Below are 25,312 nucleotides of genomic sequence, written 5' to 3'. Positions count from 1 at the left end.
TATATACACATGTAGGTATATGTATACAGTGTATATACAGTATATGATTTATTCCTGTAGCTGTAACTATAGAAGTGCAACTGTCTCTTGAAAACTGAAGACACTTGGATCTTTGTAACTATTTTTGAAGTTTTTTGAAGCAGTTATAAAAGTAAAAGATATTTCTGTTCCTGGCCTGGGCTGACTTTAGATTCATAACTTGAATTATTGTCCAAATGCAGCATTTCCACTGTGAATGGTGGTTAACGGTTTGGGTGAGGACACCGAATTAAGTACAGATATTATGTTGATAAGATTCAAAGTTCACTCAAATCCATTCAAATGCTTTATTTTCCACATCATCATCCTTCCATCATCAACAGTGGTCTGTTATAAGCAAAATATCACAGTGACATTTGGGTGACGTCAGCTTTGCCACAAGGTCCTTATGTTTCAATGCAATATTATGACACCGCTGTCTTTTGATGTGTCACTGGGAGAATCCACATTACAAAGCCAAGATCCACAGGAGTCCAGAGCCCACCAAGGGGTTTTACTGGAGCCTTGAATCTACATTTTCTGCGTTGCCATGAGGGATCCTTACCGTTGGCATCCTAACATACCGCGTGCAGAATTGACTTCATACAAGAGGAGAGTAATAATGGGATTGTTCACAATGTCTGGTAATTGTTTTGATGCAGGTCAAAAATCAACCCTCCTCGACCTCCATTCACAGAGCGTTAATTTAAAATCAGGTCAGCTTTTTATGACAATTTGCATGTGACCAAACAAAGTAACATGCAGACAGATCTATTCTTCCTCCTGCCTCTTATTCCGCAGCCTATATCAGTGTAAAATGAAGCAGTGGAGCTCAAAAGGACTGAACTGCAATAGAAAATAAATTGAAACAGCCGTCAATACAGAGAGGGGAAGAAAAGAGGGACAGAGGCAGGGAGGGAAAGGTAGATATTTTTGCTCTATTGTCCACCAGTGATGAACCGCTCAAGTGGAGTGTTTATGGTGAGGAAAGCATGTTGCATAGCTGTCAGCACCTTGTTTGGCAAGACGCTGGGAGACAAAAAGTGTGTGTGGATGTGATTGTGTGTCAAGGCCAACAAGTACACACACACTGTGTATTGAATGTCTTCACACTGTGGTGAAGCGATGTTTTCCTCCCTCTCTCACCAGTTACACAGAGATAGATGCTTTTCTATTTTTCTCTCTCTTCTCTTCAGGACATGACTCTTGTCCCCAGAGGAGTGTGTGTGTGTGTGTGTATGTGAATATTTGTGCATGTTTGTGTGTGTTTGTACCACTGGACTCCTTGTAATACACAGAGCAGAAGACGCCCGCTGGAGCTGTGTATGAAAACAAAGCATGCAAACATATTATTTACTAATATGAGAACATGTGTGGATATGTGTGTGGGTGGTTGGATTACTGCATGTGTGTGTGTGTGTGTGTGTGTGTGTGTGTGTGTGTGTGTGAATGGTTCATGGATATGGTGGTTATGTAAGTTTTTTAAACATGCTACCTGCATGTTTTTATATTATTTTCAGATGCTTCAAGATTTCAAGATGCTTCTTACTATGCAGCAGTTCAAGCAGCTAAATCGTCTGAATAAGAGATATTCGGGCAGTGGAGGAAACTGTTAACTGTTTAATATATTCACACTTCATAACTTCACATCCAGGAATATGAGTTCAGTGTGCATATGAGCTCAGCCATGTATTTTGCATTGATTCGGTTCTCCTTGTTTCTTCTGTGAGCTGCTCAGCACTCACACGGTGCACACTGAGCTGACTCACTGCAGCACCGGGACTTCGTTGCCTTGCTCAAGGGCAGGATAATAGCAGTGGCTGAAAGTGTGCTGAAAGAATCACATTTTCAGCCCCCCTCACCTCGATTTTGTAATCTGGTGTGCGGACCCTCACCAGTCACCTTCTCATCATAAAACCAGCCTCTCCACTTTTCTCTTTGGAGGCAGAGCAGAGAAATAGTGAGAAGGAGGAGACAGAGAGAAAACAGGATATGGGAACAAAAAAAAGAAGGGCTAATGCAGGGGGAAGAAAGAGAGCAGAGGGAGTGACTGCAAGAGCCAGAAAGAGTGATTGCCTATTGACTTGATGAGAGAGAGAGGATGCATCATTATATAATTGTAAATCCCAGAAAGATAGGGTGTAATAGGGCTGTCTCTCCTCCCACCACTGCTTTGGTAATTTATCCCTCTCTCTTTCCGTCCCTTTCTATCTCTCTCCTTCACCCTGTCACCCATCAATCTTTTTCCAATTACCTGCTCTGTCTATCCACAAATCCATCATAATCATTTCCATGGTAACGGGTTGCATCCTCCGTTGGCTTTGGCTATTGTTCAATATAACTGCACGCCAAAAAGCAGTCTTTAGAAGAGGGAAGGGGATACACAGAGAGACACAGATCTGGATATTGTCTCTGTGCTCAGCCACTAATGTCTCCCCCCACATCTCCAAAGACTTCAAAAAGAGACTTCAGAGGAGATAGTCTGCTTAATTTCAACCATGACGTCCATTCAACAGACATTTTATTAGCCATTATGTGTAGATTGGCTTTATTACAGGCTGATGAAACATTGTCTCTGCCTGTGCAATTGGCAATTATTGTGAAAACGAGATGGTAGAACTGTCCATACAGGGTCAGTGAAGACTGAAAATAATATTTATTTGTTAGCAACGAATGGGAGCCAGCGCTCTCCAAAAATCTATTAAGGTGGTTTTTTTTTAGATTTGGTTAGTTATAATTTTAAGTTAATGCGCGCAGATTTCAAGAATGCCTCAGGTCTCTCTTTCAGTCCACATAGTAACCAAATATCGCTTTTTAACTCAAAACCCACCCAGCTTTAAAGGCAAAATGATTGGTCAAAATGACATTTGCACCAAAACAATCCGCGTGCCTCCTGTCCTCATTTTGTGCACATATTTATTCAAAAGTTCATGTGAAACAATATCTTCCAAAGTTAGTCCTTTTTAGTATGATTTTTGGTATATCCCGGTTCGTATGTCTGTGCAAAAGAGAGGAACTGTGATTGGTCAGCTTGGTCTGTTTCTCCTGTAAGTTTCCACTGCAAGTGGAGACTGTTGATAGTGAACACAACATTAGCCGAGCTGAAGAAAGCCTCAGTGATCTTCTCCTCAACAACACCAGACACATATTTCAAACTAGCAATGCAATTTGTAATGCTAGCTGCAACCATCAGTGTCCGTCTTTGTCAAGTCAATTGAAGGATGCAAACTTGATTACTTTGGCTCTTAAGGATTACATGGAAATCACTACATTTTTTGTGGTTAGTTAGACAGGTCAAACCTTCCCACTGATGCTTTATGTCAAAAATAATGTAAATATGTTACTGTGCGACTGTGAAGCCCAAATGTGTGGCCTTAGGAATTGTACCATTATAATATATTTTGTGAGCAGCACACTCTGCAGTCTATTGTCTAAAATCATCTGCAGCCCTTGAGTTGGTAGAGTAGTGCAGAGTCTGTAAAAAGTTTATTGTTCAACTGCCTCCTGAATCAATCTTTGCTACAATGTTTATTTCTAGAATGTGACATGGAAACATAAAACATAATGTATGTGTAATGTGTTTAAAAAGTTGACCACTTGGATAGTTAAAAGAAAAAAAAAAACAGTGTATCTACCGTTAGAGGCAAAGCAGCACAAATGTCTGTATTTGAAAGCTACTACTGCATGTATGTATGTAGATATATGTCTTGAATTTATACAGACGCTTAGAAAGAGGTCTGTCTAAACACATCCACTATGGAAAAGATTATTGCTCATAAAGAGCAATAATTTTACTAATAACTGCTACAGATGACAGTAGCATTGTGTTCCTTTGTGTAACTACTTCTTCTTTTTTGCAGAGATAAATGAGCAGCAGGCGCCATTTTCTTGTATTAGGTTTGTGGTGGGCTCCAAGCCTTCTGTGTCCTGCTGTGGGAAATAGCCAGCCAACTGCATGCTGCACCCATTCAAATGAATGTGTATTCAATGACCTGTGGTAATTGATATGTATAGGACACATAATGGTGTGAATTCAATTAGCAAAACAGTAACTTTGTTATTCATTAGGAGGAGTTGGGGTCGTTATCTGCTCCAGTGTGAAATGTGCACATGTAAAGGCCTTTACTGTCATGTCAGAGGATAAGATAAGATAAAATAAGATAAAACTTTAGCAGCACCACTTGAGCAGGAGCGATAAAGTGTTTTTATTGGTTTTAAACTGAGTGATATTAAAATATACTTTACAGCAATAGAAAACAGAAAAAACACAAGGGGGTATTTATATGTTATTGGACTTATTGGTGATATTGATTATTTATATATTATTATAACTGTTGTTTGGTTTAAGTATATTATTTTAGAATCACCCACTTGTTTACATTGTCTCAGATGCTTGCTCTTGCATCAATGGTTTACACCCATTCATGTAAATAATAAAGCGTATTTGACTGTGAGAGAGCAGATCGGAAGCTGTAGCTGCACACTGGACTGTTTTGTTGTTGTGTTGGTTAGTGATGTGCAACACCCTCCACATCCTATCAATCTACTGCCCCCCTCCCCTTCTCTCTCCTCTCTCTCTCTCTCTCTCTCTCTGCCTGCTCAGCTGCATCAAGTCACACAGACATATAGCATAAGAGACAGGAAATTAAGAGATCTGACTTTTAAAATAAAAGACTCACTGCTACCAAAAGACTTTAATTGAACAAACTGATTGCATACTGTGAAATAACGTTGCTGCACATTTTAGACAATGTGTATCTATATACTGTTATATACTCTCTGAGATATATCAATAGTTAAGTATGAATGGGACAACAATTTGCCTTTAAACACATTTATACAAATGTCATATTGCATGTAGGGGGATATCACATTTCTCCAGCATTAGACATTAATGCAATATTCTTCTTGGCCCAACAAGATTTTGAGAAGGAAATGGCAGCTGTACTGCAGTTTCTGCAGCTGTGGGGAAGCAGGAGGATGAAGCCAGAAGGAGATGAGTCAGAGTCGGTCCACACTGTAGGAGGGTGAAGTAGCTGCACCAGTGAGAGCTTACAGGCCGCAGTAACAACTGGTAGCAGCACTAAGACCCAAAGTAGCCACAGAAGCTGAAGAGGATCAAGACGCACCTGAGTCAGACCTTGTTGTTCACATTTCAGCTTTAAAACATGATCCTGTAATTGTTTGGCATCTACAGCACTTGGAAAGAGAAAACCACAGGGAAAAGGAGCCCAACTGAGTTAAAGCTAAAAATGAATCCTAGACAATAGGGCGAGAGAGCAATTTAACAAATTAAAATTTAGAGCATAGGTCAAACATTAGGCCAAATGTTTGTGCTTTTCCTCCTTTGGGGAGAAATGACAAAGATTCAGGGAAGTGTTCATGTTCATCAGCTCTCAGGAGGTTGTAAGCTCTGGAAAGGGACAGGCATACCACTAAATTATCATTTATTCTTGTTTTACTGACTTTTTTTTTTTTTTTACATTTCCGTTGTATTCATTCAAGCATTTGTAGCTTGAGTGAATTTCCAGCATCATCACATAAGAAGTTATTATTGAATGAAGTGGTATTAGTTTGCATCTTTACATTATTCTGGCCAGAGCACAGGTAGAAAACTCTGTTTCGCCTCTCTGCTGCAGCCGATTCTGATTAGGATCCCGCACTACAAAAAGGTAGACTAGTCTTAGCCAACCATGCCACACCTATTCACTCGCTTTCATGGGTTAATTGTATTCTTCATATTTAGCGTGCACGTATGAGAAAAATCATGCAAATTGGGAGAGAGAGTGAATGGGTCAATAAAGGATTTGTAAACGTGGTCACAAGAGGTGCAATAAAAATGAAAATTGTTTATTGATTGGTCACAGTGATATTGAAATAGGATCTTGAGACTATACCTGAAAGTGTAGCACGGTTGATACTACAAATAACATAACCAACACTTGTAATTCATCAAATGTAAGATAAAACAGCAAAATGTCAACAAAATGTTCACATGCAGTGTTGTCTCCCAAGAGAGCCACTTCACATTGTTTTTGAGAAATGGGACTCTGGGCCATGACTGAAGCTTTGTGTCATTCGTATTGTGGCGAGTACCCTAATTAAAGTAAGATGTTGCTAAATCTGTGATTGATGTTTTTGTTTGTGTTGTTGAACTGTCCAGCCCCTTCTTAAATGCCGAATTTTATTTTGAAAGTTGTGAGCGGAAGTGTTGTCTGAGATCCTGTGTGATTTGACACTGACTGCTGAGTGTGTGTGTGTGAGTGTGTGTGAGAGTGTGTATGTGTGTGTACTCGGCTTCCTGCTGCTGCTCGGTGTCCGCACACCGTCCGCCTCGTCAGTGTTGATCGGCTCGCCATGGCGGAAGGACGTAGAGAACAGCCCCATCCTCTCCTCTCCTTACCACCGGCCAGCAAGCGACCCTGCCTGCGCCCCGCTCCCCGAGGTCCTGGCCCAGGGCCCGGCCACGGCAGCGGCTTGACCAGCTCCCGGTACCGCTCCCCGGAGTCCCTTCTGGACTGCGCCGCGAAGGCAGTAGCGGAAAAGTGGGCCTTCGAGAGAGTGGAGGAGCGCTTCGAGCGGATCCCTGAGCCCGTCCAGCGCCGCATCGTCTACTGGTCTTTTCCCCGCAACGAAAAGGAGATATGCATGTACTCTTCGTTTCAGTGCCGAGTCGCTGGCGAGGAGGGACCGTCGGCGGCTACCGGTGGGGCTGGGGGCGCTGGGTCCGGAGCTACTACCGCCGGTGGCGGCGGAGGATCTACCGCCGGTACGACGGCTACCGTGGGGGCAGCCGGAGTCGTGGGAACGGGAGACGGACTGCCTTTCCGCCGGGGTATCAGGCTGCTAGAGACCGGCTGTGTGGAAAACGTTTTACAAGTCGGTAAGTGGAATATCTCAGTGTAACCGAGGCGAAGCTTTTTGGCACAAACAGTGTGGACCGTCTCCAAGCGTGAGCCGCTGCCGCCGCTGCTGGAGCTGTACGGGGGATGATTGATGGAAGTTTTCCCTGCTATCGTGGAAAGTATGCAGAGCGTCTCTTTTCCTCGCGTTTATCGGCACACGCGGCTCTGCGTGTGTTGTTACTTTACTGGGCGCACAGGGGAACATTTGTTGTCACATTTCGAGCTTTTCTCGACCTCTCCGCGAAAAGGGAAGCGGAGACGAGGTCGCCTGCTAGCTTAGCCGACCAGCCGCTGTTAAAAAATTAAAGGGCTTCCTATTGTGGCTTTTCGTTGCTCCGCGCTGTACCGCGGGCGACTGCGGCTCTGCCCCGGTTCGCCTCCGCGTTGAAGCGGTGCCTTTTTAGGCGAGACAAGCCGCGTTTTAGCACTTTCTCTCAGCACTTTTCTACCCCTCCGGGACTCCTCGTCGACGGTCGGCTCTGGCTGGAGCCGTAACCCCGGCAGAGAGGCAGGGGGAGGCGGGCTGACAGACGCGGATACAAAAGGACCCAGCGTTGAGGCGTCGGGGCTTTATTTTTGTTTGCGCGAATTCCCCTTCGCAAAAGTCGTTTTTTTCCTCAACTCGCCATCGGTTGAGGGTGGCTTAGGCAAGGAACAAAGGCGGTTATTGGGTCTCTTATTATGATTAATCCAACGTTAATCCGAAAAAATCCCCCCACAGTTTTCTGTTTATTTGCTGCTGCTGGTCGGACCGGACAAAGAGCGCAGTCGCCACCAACGTGGAAAATACACGCTGCGACTGTTTGTGTTGTTTTTATTATTATTATTACTAAAGTTAACCCACAAGTAGCTGATTTATACCGTCAAACTGGCTTTCATCGGTGCGTTCGGACGCAGCCTCTCAGCCGCTCGCAACACAAAAGGCTTCCAGTTGAAATGATCGATAAGCGTCTCGCATTTCCAGCGCTGCAGAGAGGCTGTTTCCAAACAAAGGGCCATTCCGCAAAGCTCCAGCTCCACTCACACTCTCATTAGCCTCAGACCTCCGGCTCTACACGGCCACAAAATGAGCTCAGACATCAGGGAAACGGATGAGATGAAACCGATGGATAGTCAAAAAAAAGGCAGTTTTTTTATGGTTTCCGGGAGGCTTTTTCTTAGGCCATATGGTGTGAGAGCCACTGGAGCCTTGTCTGGGGTTTCATGTTGCTCCAAGGTATCTGGGGGTGGGGGGTGGCTGCTGCGTTTCTCTGTGACTGCTGGATCTAATTGCATCTTATAAATGCTCATCGATTCCACCCCGTAAGTAAATGAAATTTGAGTCTCATGAATATGAAAGTGATATTTGCTCTCGGGGAGATTTGTTGCCGTCTGGCTTGATAAGTTTTGCAAGTTTGAGTCTGAGAGAGTTGCTGTATTAAAACATGTTTGTACAATCACGCTTGCTCTGGCTTTAGTTTTGTTGATTGCCTCAAGGCTTGACATTCGTGCTGTATGCAAAGTCTGTTTAGTAAACCATAATTTGAGGGAGGGGTGTTTGAGCAAGTTTGAAGTGATGGCCTGTTTCTAACACTTCCTGTCATTACCAACCCCTCATCTTGGCTCTCCCACACAGGTGAAGCCATGTGTCCGAGTGGAAGGAGGGGATTCGTCTCCTGGGGCGTGCATGCACATTTAAAATCAGTCTAAAGTTTGCAGCACATAAGCCCAAATGTATATTTTAAAATTAAAGACGCCATATCCCATTGGGTACAAACTTCAGATGACATTCAAACGCTCAAAACAAAGCATACACCCGTAAGCAAACACTTCCAGTCTTACCTGCCTCACCGGCCAATCGGTACCTATCTCCCCGAAGGTCAGTCATAGCAGGCAGGCAGGCAGCCAGGCAGGCAGCCAGGCACATGGTTTTGTCTTTCTGTCAACAAAACAGAAGACGGCGAAATAGCTGTGTGACATCAAGATTAGATTTGGCTCTTCAGACCATGGGAACCAGTCCTGTGGAAGGTTTACTAACCGACTTAACAGGAGAACAATTGTTTTGGGGGTTTTTTTTCACGGCTGGATTTAGAGAGGTTGGGCAACTGAACGCTCATACACAATGCACTCATTAGATCAGATCGCGTTACACACCTGTAAATGACAGCCTTAAGGTTGCTTTCACCTGACATGGCACAATATAATCGGCACTTAAAATAGTGGCAGTACTTGTTTTTGAAAAAAGCGAGGTGGACTTGCCTCGTGTGCTTTGTAGTATGAACTTGCTGCGGAGCGATTAGGAATGAGACGTGGCTGCGTGCTGACACATGCATGTCGGCTGTCATGAATTGCAGTCTGGAAAACTGGTATTAAACTTTTGAGCCACATGATGTGCATGATTGTTTAGATAGGGCTTCAGACTGCAGTGCTACACCAAAACCTTATTTAGTTGAGTTTGCATGTAGTCATCACCTTCGATGTGACTTTCCACTGGCCTCCTAAAGGTTTAAAGGCCACCAATCTACCAATGTTGGGCCAATCAGGCACTCTTGTAGTAATTCCCCTCACATTTCATTCAATGAAAATATGATACAGTCACGGCGGATCAAACAACCAGACAGGGCTGGGTACCGACTGAATTGCATTGATACTAGCAAGTATGGAAAAATGCCTTGTCGTTCAGCACCAAGTTTCGATACCTAAGCAGTAAATCTGTGTGCCATGCTTGTGCTAAGTTAAAAAAATGCTGGTGATTGGCTGCTCGCTGGCTAGCCGGCGCAGCCGACCCGAATCTGCTCGTCGGCGGGTCTGTTCACCACGTTGTCCACCGGGACGGAAGTCCTGGTGCAGCCTCTGCTCGCCACCGCTGGGATGGAAAACCTGGCGCGGAGGCGGCGAACATTTCTGATGGCAAACATGGTGTTGCTACAGAGCGACAAGGAGAGAAAGGAGAGAAACACACCTGAATAAAAGTATCCCTCAGGAAGTTTTTGAACGACACGCAGCCCTGCAGTCAGGAACACTGCAAACTCAGACGCGACGAGTTCACAAGCTAAGCTATCATGAGATATGTTTTTTTTTTTGCTATTCCTCACAGCTATCACAAGGTCAGCAAGAGCTCCTGTTCCTATAAACTCATGCTCGTCCTCAGACTTGTTTTTGTCACGGTTTCTCAGTATCTGTATGCCTAGAGCCAGATTTTGAATTTGCATGAGTTTTTTTTTTTCAGGTAGTTACTAATGGGATCTGGTGCTGGGGGATCTGTGATGTGCTTCTCTGCCACGCAGGACAAATTCAGTGGCTCGGTCACGGAAAAGTTTAAGACCAGAGTGGGAGTGAGTGAGAAGAGGAGGACAACTTTTGCCTGCTGTTTCCACAGTGGGACGCAAAAGTTTAGTCAACACAAAATCTCACTTTTTTCTATCATATTTTATGTACAGGACACACTAGAACACAGGCTGGACATGATGTCTCACTTCTCGTTTGCCTCGTGTTGCGAATCTTTAGTGCCCTAACAGTTTGCGTGTATAAGAAGACCTCCAGCAAGCCGAGTAGCAATGAAATGTTTTGGAAACAGTCATTTCAGCACAAAATGATAAAGTGCGCCATTAAAGACATCTGTGTATGGATCATCAGTTCTAATATGAGTTCACTGGTGTGTCCCTGAGATGCCCTCCACCCCCGGACATTACGAGTAAAGGCCTTTGTCTGTCAGCCTCCTTTAACGGTAATACTGATGGATTGAAGAGACGTGAGCTCATCAACAACTCATCGGCCCATGTGTTCATAATAATCTACTCCTTGCTCCAAGTCATAATTAGAATAATCAAAGCTAAGCGTGCTTGTGTTTGTACCCCCCCCCCCAACACACACACGCATATGCACCCAGCAGCCCCCTTGCCAGAGCCTTATAAAGTCCTCAGAGAGCGGGAGGAAGGGATATTAGAGGAGGGAGGGAAGGGGGGTTTCTTAAGCTTTGAGTCAAGCTTTGGGATTATTGGGTCATGCTTTGTTACCCAGCTGTAGAAAAACCCCTTGTTCACAGAAAGGGGGTGTGGGGGGTGTGGGGGGTGGGAGGGATCTGTGTGTGTATGTGTGTGCACGTCCCCGTCTCTGCAGCGTTACATAAAGCTGTAATGGGTCCCTGACGCCTTTTGAAGCACCGGTGACTCTGACAAAGCGAGGCAGCGGAGTTGAACAGGATTAAACTGTATGGGACAGTCAGTCAGGGGGCTGGAAACACTGTGGGGCTTCTTAACTCCCAATATTTAAGCTCTTGAAATGTCGAAAAGCTCCTAAAACTGGTCCTTGAATTAGGTATCGAAACATCAGAACTTTTTTTGGTACAGACTGAAATGTGTCTCAGCACTGAAAGCTGTTAAGTTGCAAAGTTGGCACATCAGACGTCTGGTCAGTTTCATACCTGGCTTTGGATTTTAATCAGAAATTCTTCACATGTAGATGATTTTATTCAGGCAAACTTCTCATGCATCTGTTTTTGTTTGGTGCTGGGAAGAGCCCAACCAGATCATTTCATTTAATGTCTGCTAGGACTGTGACTAATGATGATTTCATTGTCCATCACATTTTGGATCCCATGTTAAGTCTATAAAATGAGGGGAAAAAAGCAGTTTGAAGTTCCCAAAGGTGACACCTTTGAATTGTCTGTCCAACCAATAGTTGCACCCCCCTAAAAAACAAGAAGAAAGAACAGTTTGCAATGATAAATGATAAAACAGAGAAAAGCAGCAGATCTTCCAGTTTAAGAGGCTGAAAGCACTGACTGTTGGCTTTGATATGAAAATGAAACAAGTGGCAAAGTTGTTGCCGATAAATATTCTGTGTGATTAATCATAATACCTGTGTGTACTCGGTGCTACCTGCCACGTATAACTTATTTTGAAGAATGCATCAGTGATGGTTAATGTGGGCGAGTCGGATCGCCTGTGGGGACATTAAACACACACACACATTAAAGTGTGTGAAAAAAGCAGCTATTTCCATCTGATTGTTTTTGTTTCCATCACTCACAGTCTTTTTTAGAGCGGGGCGCCTATGCAGCTCTTACTTGATCTCACTGTATTTAGTCAGTTCACGTATGGTTTTCAGTTTGCTGAATGTGTGTGTGTGTGTGTGTGTAGAGGGAGGTGTGGGTGGTTGGTCTTGCCAGTATTTCCTCAGATGTAATTTCCTGGCAGAATGGCCGCGGGGTTCCTTGTTGTGGAAAAGCTTGCGAACCTCTGGTGTAAATCCACTCTTTGGTTGCTCAAGAGCGTTGTGATAAAAGACAGAAGGAGGAGGTGAGTTCATCCTCGCTTGCCTCATCTCCCATCTTTCCTCCTGACTCGACTCTCAGGACCGAGTCCACTGACGCAGCTCAGTTTTCATCTTTCCGTCCGTGTCTCCGCCTCTATCCTGTCTTTAAGTTTCTGTTTTCGTTTCTAATTTATTTCTCTGCTCCTCGCTATCTGCAACTCCACGTCTGCTGTCTGTTTTTCATGCTCCTTTGTGTTCTTCTCACACTCTCCCTCTCTGTTTCTGTAACTTACATCAGTAAAGGATGACTCGCACTTCAATCGTATTCTGTCTGTCGGCTCCGGCTTAGTAAAAGGCTGTTAGTCAGCCGAGCTGGGATCTCAAAGTTTTTTTTCTTCACCTCTCCGTCTCCTCCGCTGTTCATGCGTGGGGCTGCTGCCGGTTGAGGAAGTGTTCGTGGTTTTGGCAGGGGGACTGGGAGAAGCTGGAAAGACTCAGTCATGACTCTGTCGATTTGACTCTCTGGGTGCATGCCTTTACGGTGTTTCCACACCTGAGGGATGTTGGCTCATGTTCTTGTGGGTAACCATGAGTAACTTAAGGGGTCAGACCCCGGTATCACTTGGCTGATGGTGTATACGTGCATATAGGTGGAGGGAACGCATGTCTATGTGCTGGAGGGTTAGCTCTTTGGTCCCGTCTGTAGGCTGGAAACTTCATGTCTTATTTTAATGTTCACTCATAATAATGTAATTTAATGTCCTAAGTAATATATCAGACATTTTTATTCAAACTGGCTGTTGCTCTTTAGCTTTATTGTATAAACAATAGATGATCTTTCAAATGGTTTGAAGTTAGACAGCAACAATTCTGATAATTGATTCAACCTTTTGAGTCGTTTATCACGCAAAATTGCAAAAAAAAAAAAAAAATAAACTATTTTCTTTGGAGTGGCTATTTTTCATATGTTTCTGGCATTTTCTAGACTAAACAGTCAGTTGATAAATTGGTACAATAATTGGTGTGTTATTCATAATGAAACTTATTGTAAGTTGCAGCGCTCATGTTATAGGCTACATATTATTTGACCTAATGTATCGTTTAGAATTTATAGCTCCACTTACAAATATTTTTACATTAACCATGGATCATATTTGTAATGTAAAAGCTGTGGCTCCAAGTGACTAACTCAGAGAATTATCTGTGAACCCCGCAGACCTGCTCAGAAGTCGTTTGTGTCCTTCAGCTCATTGTTTTGGTTTTGTGGTCCACAGCTGTACAGTTTTGGCTAACTACTCTAACTGCTCTCATCAGCATTGTTTCCCGCCTCAGCCAGCAGCCTTTTCCAGCTAAAAATCTCTTAAAACCCCACTGAACACCAGCTGCTCAACACCAAACAGCAGACAGACAGAGTTAGCAAGTAGCCGGTGAACACAGTGGAGCACTTGGCAGCTAAGATGTCAGGTATTTCCCTCAGGAGCTGGTGGAAAGCAAGAAATGATCATGAACATTATACATACGTTGTGTGTCAGGTGCGCAGACATGTCAGCCATCGACTTGGTGAAGTGAGATGTCAGCGCTGTGTTTACAGCTTGTCACACTTCAGTCACAAAAAATGTTTAGTTACTGCATCTTTAAATTTTGCATCTTGCTCCTTATTCACATGAATTTCCTACTTTTACTTTGCTGTGTTTTGCATGTCTTAGGCGTTTTCTATCATCTGTGATCCTGTTTATGCATATCAGTGTAATTTAATTCTCGCGTCTTGTTGTTTTTGAGGCAAAGCCCTTTGTAATTATGTTAAGAAAAGTGCTTATAAAAAACTGCTGTTATTATTTAAATGCTCATCATCACTTTCATACAAATAAATTTTTAACTTGTAAGTGCTTCAGCCTTCGCTGCCATAGTAATTGTAGCTTGATGCTGGATGCTTGAACATTAATTTTCAAAAGCACATCTTGTTTTTTTTCTCCTTAAGTGCTCGTCCATGTATATCTATTTATCCATGTATATTCACAGCAGAGCCCATTCTGAGCCACAACTTTAGCCACTTAGCGCACACACACGCACACACACACACACACTCAGCACTCAATCACATAGTCTGTCTTCAGCCCTTCCCAGCACACAACACAGACAGACAATATTTAATCAGCGTAATTAATTCCATGCCCGCCACACTCGAAAAGAGAAAATCGGTAAAACAAATCGTCCCCGCACTCTTATTAGCTCTCGGAGAGGCTCGTGAAAGATGAGGCCATTAGGAAGATGCTCTGTTGTTGTATTCATCAAAGGGGAGAGGCACCTGTACACCCCCATGTGTGAGAGCGCATAAGGGCTGATTATATAAACTCAGTAATCAGAGGTTGTTGTTTGAGGGCTTCCTCCACCAGACAGCGAGGCGACCATCTGTACGTTACATTTGAGACACGAAAAGCACGATGGAATGGGAAAATGCTAATCCACAGATTGTTCTTTTGTCTCAGTCGTGTTGCTCACCATTAGTGTGTCGATTCCGGCCCTCTCATCCTCACAGGCTGCAGTGACGTACACATTCACATCAGACACACAGGAAGGCTGCTCTGAAGTCAGTGGACGCAGTAAAAGCTGTTTACTTTGCACAGCACTCGTGCTGTGGTTTTCTTGTCCCGGCGTCCTCGCTCTTCTTGTCTTTAACACAGTAGCTTCATGGTTGCTGGCGTGTTTTGACGGCCTCGGAAGAGGGAGCGATTGGCTTGAGGGTTCCACAGACAGACAAACCAGTCATCAGCAAAGAGTGGGATGCAGTCAGCGTGGCCACAGGCCGTAATGTTTCACATTTCAAAAGGCTCGTGCCGGCTGCAGTTGCATTAATGCGGACGTTTGTGAGTGCGCAATAATGTGAAGACGTGCAGCAAGCCTAATAGTTTCACTTAGCTTCAGATAAAGAGCCCGCTGGATCGTCGAGCAGTGTCTGAAACCCTCCCTGTCCACACCCCTCTGACCTCGCAATCAGATTGGGGACATCTGGCACTTTTTTTTTTGTGGAGGTGAGAAAGGCGGCAGGTTCTCTTTCTTCACACGACTGTTTCCACAGCTTTTTCATTTGTGCAGCTGAGTGCTATACCATGAATGCCTCGGCGGAAAGCTCGTCCGAAAGTGTGCACTTCTGTCCCCATTTGATCAATTGTTGCGTCTGGTCCCTCTCGTCCCTGCGATGGCAGGCCCCACCCCCTTTGAGCGTGGCGATTTCACAGCTAGTTCGTATCAAGCGGGCTGCAACTCTTCCTCTGTGAACCTTTGAGTTAAATAGCAACACTTCCTCGCAAGAGAAAATGTCTCCAGGGAAAGCAGACATTCCTGCCACTCGTAGAGGAGCAAATGGAAAAGCTTTCATTAGCCGGGTCGATATTATCAGCACTGTTAAATCAAGTCATTTTTATTTATACAGCCCGATATCACAAATCACAGTTTGCCTCAGGAGCTTTCCAGTCTGTGCAGCAAACTGTGTCACTGAAGCCACTACAAGTATGAAAAACAACAATAAATGAATGGAAAACTACCCGGATTATTATTTCAAAGCCAAGAACCTCTAAAATGGAAGTATTACCCTCATACCACCCACTTCTTTCCAGTGAACCAAATCTCCCGTCCTGCTGCACCCTTCAGTATTTCCAGCTTTGCTTCCGTTTCTTCTGTGCGTGTTCGCTTCGTGTGCTCTTTGTTTAAACCTGGCCTCAGGTGTTTCAGCCACATTTTTGCTGCGATTTCCAGCGATGCCATTTCCACTCCAGACTTGTTTTCAGTAGCAGGCAAAAATGGCATTCTTTGCCTTTGGTACTGTTTGCTCAGCTCCGTCCCTCAACAACAGCCCTTTTCTTACAGTTGTGTAACCGTACAGCGTGTGTGTGGATGGAGGTTGTGTGTATCTCCACCTGTGATGAGGTTAAAAAAAACACAGCAAACACATTTTTTACTACCTCTGTCCTGTTTTCATACCTCTCCATCCTGTGCGTTAGTCTGTGTGTTTTCCTCCACCTTTAGTGCTTTTACCTTGTGGAGTGGGTGTGCAATTATCAGCCAAGATCAATGGTGGCCTTGTCCTTTTAGCTTTTGAAGCCGACAGACTGTCGTATTCCGTTATTGCGCTGTTCCACACCTGTCTTTTATTGGCTTTCTGTGTGTGTGTTTTTTTTTTTACCATGGTTGTCGTACACATTTGGCCCCTGTCCATGTCCCAGGGAGAGGCTGGACTTGAAAGAGAAGGCTGAGAGTTGCAGATTGGACTATTATGTCCTCGTTTGGTTGTAATTGCCTAACAAATGTCTGGGAGAAAGGAGAGGAATAGACAGACATGGAGGAGAAGGGGGTGTTTAAAATTCAAAACAGACCCAAATCAGACTGTGTCCATGATGAGGTTGTTAACTTCATATGCACCAGAATTCTTTGATTTTTTTTTTTTTTCATGAAACATAAGCTCATAACTCATCCCACATGATTAAGTGAGGCATTTCCATAAAAAGTAAAGCGGTGCCTGTGGCACGGAACACGGCAGGAGGGGAAATCCTGGATGATTTAAGTGGGGGAGGAAAGAAGTGACAGGTAGCATTGTTAATAAAAAACAACAAGGTAAATCTCATGGGGGTAGACCTATTTGTAGCGGCTGTGATCCTTCCTGTGTCTTTTTTTTTTTTTTTTTTGGACCCTTCACTAGTCATGTGAAAAAAATGAAGAAGTTGTCTTGAACTTGAAGAAGCTGCGGCCTCAGCACTCTCGCCTATTGAATACTTTTACTCCAGATTAAAACTTCAAACCTGTCTTCACTTCATCGACCCCAGGCCTATTTTCCTTCCTCCTTTCTTTAACTTTGTGAGGGGGAAAGCAGCATTACTCTGTTCATCTCTGTGCTGCTATTGATTACTTGATGGTTGGATAGAACTTATTCAAGCAGAACCTCTATTCGAGGTGTGTGTCTTCTATGCCCTTTTTTTATTAGCTGCAGGCAATTTTGAAGGAGCCCTGAAAGCTTAAAGGGGGAGTTCAAGATTTGACATATGGCGGTGTGACCCGAGGAGTACGTTTGCAGCTTTTCAGACAGAAATGAACAGCAGCACATGATGCCAACCAACAAACAACACGTCCGAACGGTCTAATCGGACCACAGATCCCAATACTGTTAAATCAGTGATACTGTATCAGTACAAAAGATTAATTCCCTAAATCCAACATCATTTGTCTCTTTGTTAAACATGACTTTGTATTCAAATAGTTCTGCTCATGTTAGATTAGAAGATTGATGCCGCTTTCACGAGTGTACATCAAAATAGCATAAGGTCAGCAGCCAGTTAGCTTAGCCTAGCATAAAGACTGGAAACATGGCTCTGCACAAAGCCGGCTTACCAGCAACTCTAAATTTTATGAACAAGATACAACATGTTGATAAGAGACATTTGTAGGTGCTGGTAGGTGCATTTTTTTAAAACCGTGGACAGAGCCATCTTAGCTGTTTCCAGTCTTAATGCTAAGCTAACCAGCTACTGACTGAGAGTGGTGTCAGTCTTCTCATCAAACTTTTGGTAAGACAGCAAAATGTCAACCTGTGGGTGTGTATGATATTTCTTTCTTTATATGCTAAAAGAGCAGATGCAGAGACCAAACCATAACACTGAAAAGATCTGGGATCTTCTCAGCCAGATAGATCAGATTTGACCTTTGGCGCTGTACGTGATCATCTGCCGTGGGTTTCTGGGTTAGATCTGTGTGGCTGATGGAGCCAGTTTTGGGGATACTGCGGCCGTGTACACATTACAGACACACACAGCATCAATACAATGCATAATAATTGTATGGCAACAAAATGGAAAGCAAGTGCTTTAAAGAACCTTAAAAGTAATGTGATTATATTTTTTGAACTCCACTTCTGTAGCATTCAGGACACAGCACCACAGCACTTTCCCCGTAATGCCCCCCTTTGTGTTAGCCAGTCCTGGTCGTTTCATGGTCTCAGTGCTGATGCGTTCCATCTTTCCTTTGAATGCAGCGAGTTTGGCGCTTTATTGTGTTGCCCATCTCCACTTGAAACGGCCAGTCGTAGATCACAGATATCAGGCACTGATAGTCATCACTCCTCTTTTGAATACACACACAGTTGTGTATTGCAGCGAGTGCCTGTATCCTATGTGCTTTTCCAATCTCAGCAGCACTAAGAGCCCCTCTCAACAACAGTGCTATTACTGCCAACAAGACAGACGAGGGCCCATAGGAGTCCATTGTGTGTGAGACATGCATTATAGTTGGATTAGAAACTATTTCCATACATTTGCACGCTTTGATCTGAGGAAATTGGAGTCAACAACCATGATGCATGTCTTTTTTTTTTCTTCTTTTTGCATGTGTGCGTCTTATTATTATCATCATGGCTCGCAGATGTGCTCTCTCTCTTCATATCTCTGTCACGTTCCCTTCAGATGAAAACATTTTCTGTCCGCCATATTTTAACAGTTAATATGTGATTCATCAGCGGCGACCTCTTCAAGTGATTTGATCTTTTCTGATTGTTAAGGTTTGTCTCCCCCTGGTCATCTTGTGCATTTCGTTTCTCTCTTTCTCCCCCTCCCCAAATGTGTGTGTGGGTAAGGTTTTAAAGGAAGGCACTTAATGCTAAAACTCCGAATAATTATATCACTTAGAGACCAAGTCCCCTATTATGGTGATTCACACTGTCAGTGTGCATTAGCAAATGGGCCAGGGCCTCCTGTGTGGCTGAATTATTCGGAGTGAGTTTGCTGTTTGAATATGAAATGTGACCAGCACACCACTCTTTAACCCCCCAAAGGTCCTAAAAAGTCTAAACTGCTTCCATTTTCGTTTGTGCCAGGAGTCAGTCCCATTTCACCACATCTATCTCTGTAGCTATGTTTAGATACAACTGCAAATGTTCCACAAAGCTTTGAAATATGGGAAGAATTACATTCAAATCAAACCACCTAAAAACATGACAGAAACACAGAGTATCAACTCCTGTATGACAATTCAGAGATGTTTTTGTGTCTGGCCTTTCCCCCACTGTGACTGTGACGTATCTGATGTGTAAGAGGTGGTGTTGCCGTGTTGATGGCCTCTTTCTCAATGATCAAGCAGGACAGATATGTCCTTGTTTCAGGTCTTGTTAATTGAATGCTGCGTTAATGTGAATGACCCCAGTTTGCCTTTTTCTCCCTCTCCACTCCTTTTATCTTGTCTCTTCTGTACAATATTCTGCTGAATTTTCCACAGTTTCCTTCCTTCTTTTTCTGCCGGTCCGCCCGTCTGCCTCTCTGCTTTATCTCCCTGCCTGCTAATAACAGCACTCTGTGTGGGTTTCTTTAGTGGAAGGCCTGCTATGGCCCATTAGGCCACAGCCTCACCGACAAATGAATGGTGAGACTGACTGCAGAGAGAGGAGGAGGAGGACAGGAGGCGAGGATGAAAAAGGGCAGAGGCAGGGATGGGATGGGTGGGAAAAGACAGGAAGGTGGGGGGAGAGGGACAGGGACAGAAGAGAGGGGGAAGAGGGTGTGAAGGAAGGAGGGAGGGAGAGGAAGGAGGAAGATAGGAGCTGAAAGGCAAATGTAGAAGTACATAACCAACCTGTCACCTCTGGCTCTCCCTTCCCCCTTAACACACACACACACACACACACATACACACACACACACACACACACTCACACACACTCACACTCAGCAGTCACAAAAAAAGCCAAAGGGGAGGGAGGGACCTCATTAGGCTCTCAGCAGTCCATCACACACAGGGAGAGGGAGAGAGGGCGAGAGACTACTGAGCTCTATGGAGGGGGAGGGGAATGCCCTGAGAAAAGAAGGGAGCAGAGGGAGGAATGAAATTGAATTGATAGAAGCAGTCAAGTGCAGCAACACACACACACACACACACACACACACACACACACACACACACACACACACACACACAAGGGGACACAAGACAAGAAGAGGACAGGACAAGCTCCCACCACACACACACACACACACACACAGGGTCTCTCTATGCAACATGATTAATGTGGTCAACAGCCGTGAGGATCAGTCTGGTCGAGACCTCTCACCCTTTTTACGCTCATGCCCACACACACACACACACACACACACACACACACACACACACACACAAATGTTGCCCTCCTCCTCTTAAAGTGTCTCCATGCCCTTTTCTCACCCGTCTGTTCACACACCCTCCTCACCCCTTTTCCCTCTTCGCACCCAAACAAAGATGGAGGAGACAGACACACTTTTTTTTTGTTCAACGTTCCAGTAGATATAAGCCTGACATCCACTGCATTCTGTTTTGAAGGCCCTATTATGCGTGAAATTAGAAAAAGTAAGTGGGCACGTCAGGTGTTGATTGCTTAGTTAAGTGACGATCAGCTGAGGAGGAATGTGCTTTGTCCAACAGTTGTCCTGAGATAAATTGCAGTGGAGATGAACTGGTCAAGAGCATAATGCAAAAGGATTATTTGTAAAACGGGTTCACGGAAGAATTTGTTGTCGTTTTCCTGTTTTTTTCAGGGGAACAACACTGTGCTCAGTCGCTACTACAGTAAGAACAGATACATAAGAAATAAACCAGAAAACTAGCGCAAAGACAGTAAAGTGCAAGTTGTATTAAAGTTGAGTAAAGTTTACTGAACTTGTGAACACACCCATTGACAAGCAGTTTAGCTAAGTGTGGGCAGTGCTTGTAGCAATGTGAGCACTGTTAACTGCTGATTGGGAAAAGCAGAGTTTGATCACAGACGTCTGCAGAGCAGTGGAAATACTGCAGCATGTCCTCTGACCTGCCTGCAAACAGCTTTAAATAATGACTTCACTGGCTTCTACCTCCTATCAGGGAAGGCAGATCACGAAACTTCGGCCTGGGCCTGAATAGTTTATGAAGTTGCACTTACCAGTTCGGAGAGCAATGGGAACATGACTAGTATTTCTTTTTTTTTGTTGTTGGGGGTTGTACATCTATTGGAATTTGACCTATTTTGACATGTGTTGTTATGGGGAATAAATTACTCATAGAAAGATATACTTTAGTGGACAGTCATGTTATCCAGCTGCTGGTCAGAGTGACAGCTTAAGAGTTCCAAACACAAATGTTCAGCTTAACTCATGAAACATGAGGTCTTTCATAAAAAGTACTGGAGTTTTACAATTTAAAATTATTTGTTCATTATTTGGATCCCCATTAGCTTCCACAAAGGGGTCGTTAGCCTTCCTGGGCTCCACATAAAAACAAACAACAATAAAAAAATAATGCAATTTAAAATCACACAGTATCAGTCAGAGCAGAAAATGCGATATGAGCCAAATATGAAATGACTCTGCAGATACCTACGAGGAAAACTAAAACAAAATTGTCACAAACACATGGCGCCAAAAAATAATTCCAACTGTTCCAAAGCAGCAATAACAAGACAACATCTTTTCTAAAATTAGGATTTTAGAAAAAGTAGGTGAACTGACCCACAATTGCACTCGTGTATTATTGTTGAGAGCACAGGAGTTCTTCATTGAACTTAATTGACAGAGCCCCTTGCCGAACATCAGTCCCTGCACTCTACTGTAGACTGAGCAGACACATTAGTACAGAGACAAAATCAGAGCTGTGTACAGCTGTAAATACATTTCTACAGATATATAATGAACAAATGGATCCTGGTAAAAACCCTCCTGCTAATGCAGCTGTTTGAAACATTACCTTTGTAAGATGGCCTCAAGACGCTTGAACCCAAACCACTTAAACTGTCAGTTCAGATGAGGCCAGTAAGCTGTCCATCACTGCAAGCACATAATAGGTTACTAAATGTCCACTTTAAGGCTGTGAATTATTTCCTGTTCCTTTGCTGTCTGATTCACCGTGTGTGTGTGTGTGTGTGTGTGTGACTGTGTGTGTGTCTGTGTGAGTGTGTGTGTCCAAGCGTGGGCATATATCAGTGAAAACAGGGTTTCCAGTAGTTGTCATGCTATAATAGGATTAGGTGCTTTACACCATAGGACCATTGTAGTGTGTGTGTGTGTGTGTGTGTGTTGTCCATTGGTGGATTTGTCTCTGGGGGCGTGCAGGCAGTGTGTGTGTGTGTGTTAAGTGTGTTCAGAAATGCTTGACATAGAATGCTGATTTGATTGCAGAAATCAGTTGTTATGCATATTGTTTGTTGTGTTGCATGCACTGGAAGGGAAGGCTGTTAAGTTACAGTTGTCTTTTCTTTATGCTCATTTTCTTTGACTTGTTTGTGTCTGGCTTCACTTTGTCTTGACCTTGATGGAAATGGTGTTGAATGCAGAAAAAGATCCAGCATCCCATCTGAAATTGTCCTCCCCTTTGCCTTCCCCCTCTTTAACTCTCTGTTCCTGTCTCAAACACACACACACACACACACACACACACACACACACACACACACACACACACACACACACCATGTATGTTCCATTCTTTTTTGATTTTAAAGTCTAATTTTCACCTAGTTAAATTTTGCCTCAAAAAAGGGAGCATGTGGCACGCTAAGCACTTTTTCTGCCATGGCAGCAGAAACAGAATGTGTGTGTGTATGTGTGTGTATATATATATATATATTGTGTGTGTGTGTATGCGTGTGTAAATCAGCGTTCAAAGTGTTGTGAGTTATCAGTGGGATGAAACAGCATTGCTGTAACAATAGGATTAAAGCTGCGCTTATGAAAGAAGCAATTAAATGGTATCTTATCTCATCTGCTTCTAACACCAAAAAGCACTTTCATATTTTCAAGTTTTTCCTCTTCCTCTTCTCTGGAGGCATCTGCAGATTCCCAGCAGACTGCCGATTGGTGGACGACTCGACCATCCTTTCATCCGATTGGTTGGTTGAATTTGTCAAAGGTGAATGTGCTGCACAACTTTTTACCCATTTCATTCCTTAATGTGCATTTTGCAGCATTGCTCTAATCTGGTTCTGCTGTTTGTGCTTCCTGGCGTTTGTGAAGCTGTCCAATGAGAACAATGTCAGCCATCATTACAAAGGGGCCAGTTTGCTCCTGCTGGTGTCACAGCATTCATATTCATTACTGTATGTACCGATGATGAGGTAACAAATGGGCTGATTTCAGGGCCACGTTATGCAACAAGAAACGGTCAATACTCTTCACCATGTTCACTTTTGCCTCTCCTCGCCTCCGCCTTTCCCACTTTTGCAATGAAAAAAAGTCGCTAACAGGCATATTCACGGCTATTACCTTTAATCATCTTTCATCTCTTCATTGAGAGTGGTCGGGTGGAGAAGAGGAAGGATGAGAGGAAAGCAAAGAGATGTAGCGGCGGGGGGGGGGATGGCTGTGTGATTGAAGAAGGTTTGTCAGGACAATTCTCTCTGATTGGAGTCTCTGTCTCCTCGCTCTCTTGTCGTGAGCATCAGAGCCGCTACTTAACCTTGACTTGGCCTCTTTGTCCTCTGTGCTGTCCCCTCTCCTTCCCTCCTCTCCTTCTCCTGTCCATCGATTCCCGAGTCTGACTTAAAAGAGCCGGCAGGAATGTAGCTTCCCCAGGACGGCGGTGATGAATTTGATGGTGTGAATTGGCGAGAAAGGAGGCATCACTTCAGCTGTCAACATTTTGGCCACTCTTTGCTTCTTATGATTTAAGATTTGATATGGAATAAGTTCAGGTGAGGCGGTGAATCATTTTTAATCAGTGAAACTCATCACAGGGATAATAAAGTGTGTGTTGGAGAGCGTGTTCCATCAGGCTGAATGTGATGACGGAGCTTACTGGAGAAGCTGCGTGCATCCAGCAGCTGATTGCAGTCTGTTTTCAGCACAAGCCTTTTTGCAGTTGGAGCGTCTCCCGGGGGCTGTGCAGATTGTGTTTCACTGACCCGACCTGGCTGCTCTGCAGCTGATGGGCTTTTGGTGAAAGAAGTTGCTAAATTGAATTTGAATCCAGCTGTTTTGGTCTTTGAATATGGGGCCGTTTGAGCTTCGGCACTGAGGCTGAACCAAGACAGTGAAAGTCGTGGGCCAGAAAACCAAAACGGTGAGTTGAAGAACGCTTAAGAAAAGCTCTCTGTGCAGCTGCAGAGCTTTACAGTTGGGTTCTCTCTAATACTCCCTGGGTTCAACACTGCCAGCGGCCTCTTTCACATTACTCATAGTCATTTGATCCATTGTTAATATAAAGATACCATTTAGTGCAGCTTTAATGCAGTGTGGGCATTAAAAAGAAAATGCACGTGACAAACAATAACTTTGCACCCAAATTTGCAATCATTTTGAATAGATGTATACAGTTTGGTTCATCATTTATTACAGGATCCATTACCGTGAGCAGTGGCTGTTCTGGGTGCAGCGAGCAGGCGTTCCCTTGCTTTTAGGGTCATGAGACAGAAAGCAGCAGAGGCCCCACAGTAACAGATGCCTGCTCACATTCATGACTATTCGCTGCTCCCCCTGTGGCTGCCACACAATCCAGATATCAGCTCGTACATGCAGCACACAACGTGCACTCACCAACACACACCGCCCTGTGGCTTTAATACAGTCCCGATACTGTTCCCATACACATTACACATGCAGTATTTAACTACACGCACACACACACACACGCATACACTTACTGACCCTGGCCTACATCCCTAGGGGGGTTGCCATGCTATTTAACCACTGCTTTTGTTGCAGGGGTCTATAGCCGAGCCAGGCACACCTTTTAACTTACAAAGACCATTTCAGTTGGAAGCCAGTGGTTACCGAGGCCTGGGGCCACTGTGTGTGTGTGTTTCATGGTGGGAAAACCAAAAGACTATGATCAGACCCTCCTCAATTATCCAGTTCCTGCTCTTTTCTTTTCTTTTTCTCCTCCTTCTCTCCACCTTCCTATTCAACCTAAGCTAATTCCAGTCAAACCCCTTTAGCTTTGCCTCTTGCAGTGTCCAGCTCGTCTCCCTCAGAGCTGAGGTTTTACTGTTGCCTGAAGAATTGTGTGAATCAACAAATAAAAGCAAAAGCAACCCGCTGTGGTATTTGTAATGGGGTTGCTATGCATGGCAGTTAGGAGAACCTTTGGTAGTTTGACTCGCTGTATTGAATCTCCGAGGTGAAACCGGGCTCTAGTTTTAGTGTGTTGCCAGGTGACCGATTCAGCCGGCTCAGTAGACTGCA

The 25,312-nt window shown here is 44.0% G+C and overlaps 1 protein-coding gene across 1 annotated transcript in view; it reads left to right on the top strand.

Annotated features, from left to right (window-relative positions):
• Positions 1-6,330: 6,330 nt before the first annotated feature.
• zswim5 (zinc finger, SWIM-type containing 5) overlaps positions 6,331-25,312 on the top strand; it is a 61,885-nt gene continuing 42,903 nt past the window's right edge. The window contains exon 1 of the mRNA XM_041949458.1: positions 6,331-6,901. Within this exon, the coding sequence (XP_041805392.1) occupies positions 6,376-6,901 (526 nt within the window). The 5' untranslated portion in view covers positions 6,331-6,375. The remainder of the gene's footprint in view (positions 6,902-25,312) is intronic.

Source organism: Chelmon rostratus, chromosome 12 (genome assembly GCF_017976325.1).
Source record: "Chelmon rostratus isolate fCheRos1 chromosome 12, fCheRos1.pri, whole genome shotgun sequence".
Lineage (NCBI taxonomy): Eukaryota > Metazoa > Chordata > Actinopteri > Chaetodontiformes > Chaetodontidae > Chelmon > Chelmon rostratus.
The sequence above is the reverse complement of the archived record's forward strand: the minus strand, read 5'-3'. Positions and strand labels throughout refer to the sequence as shown.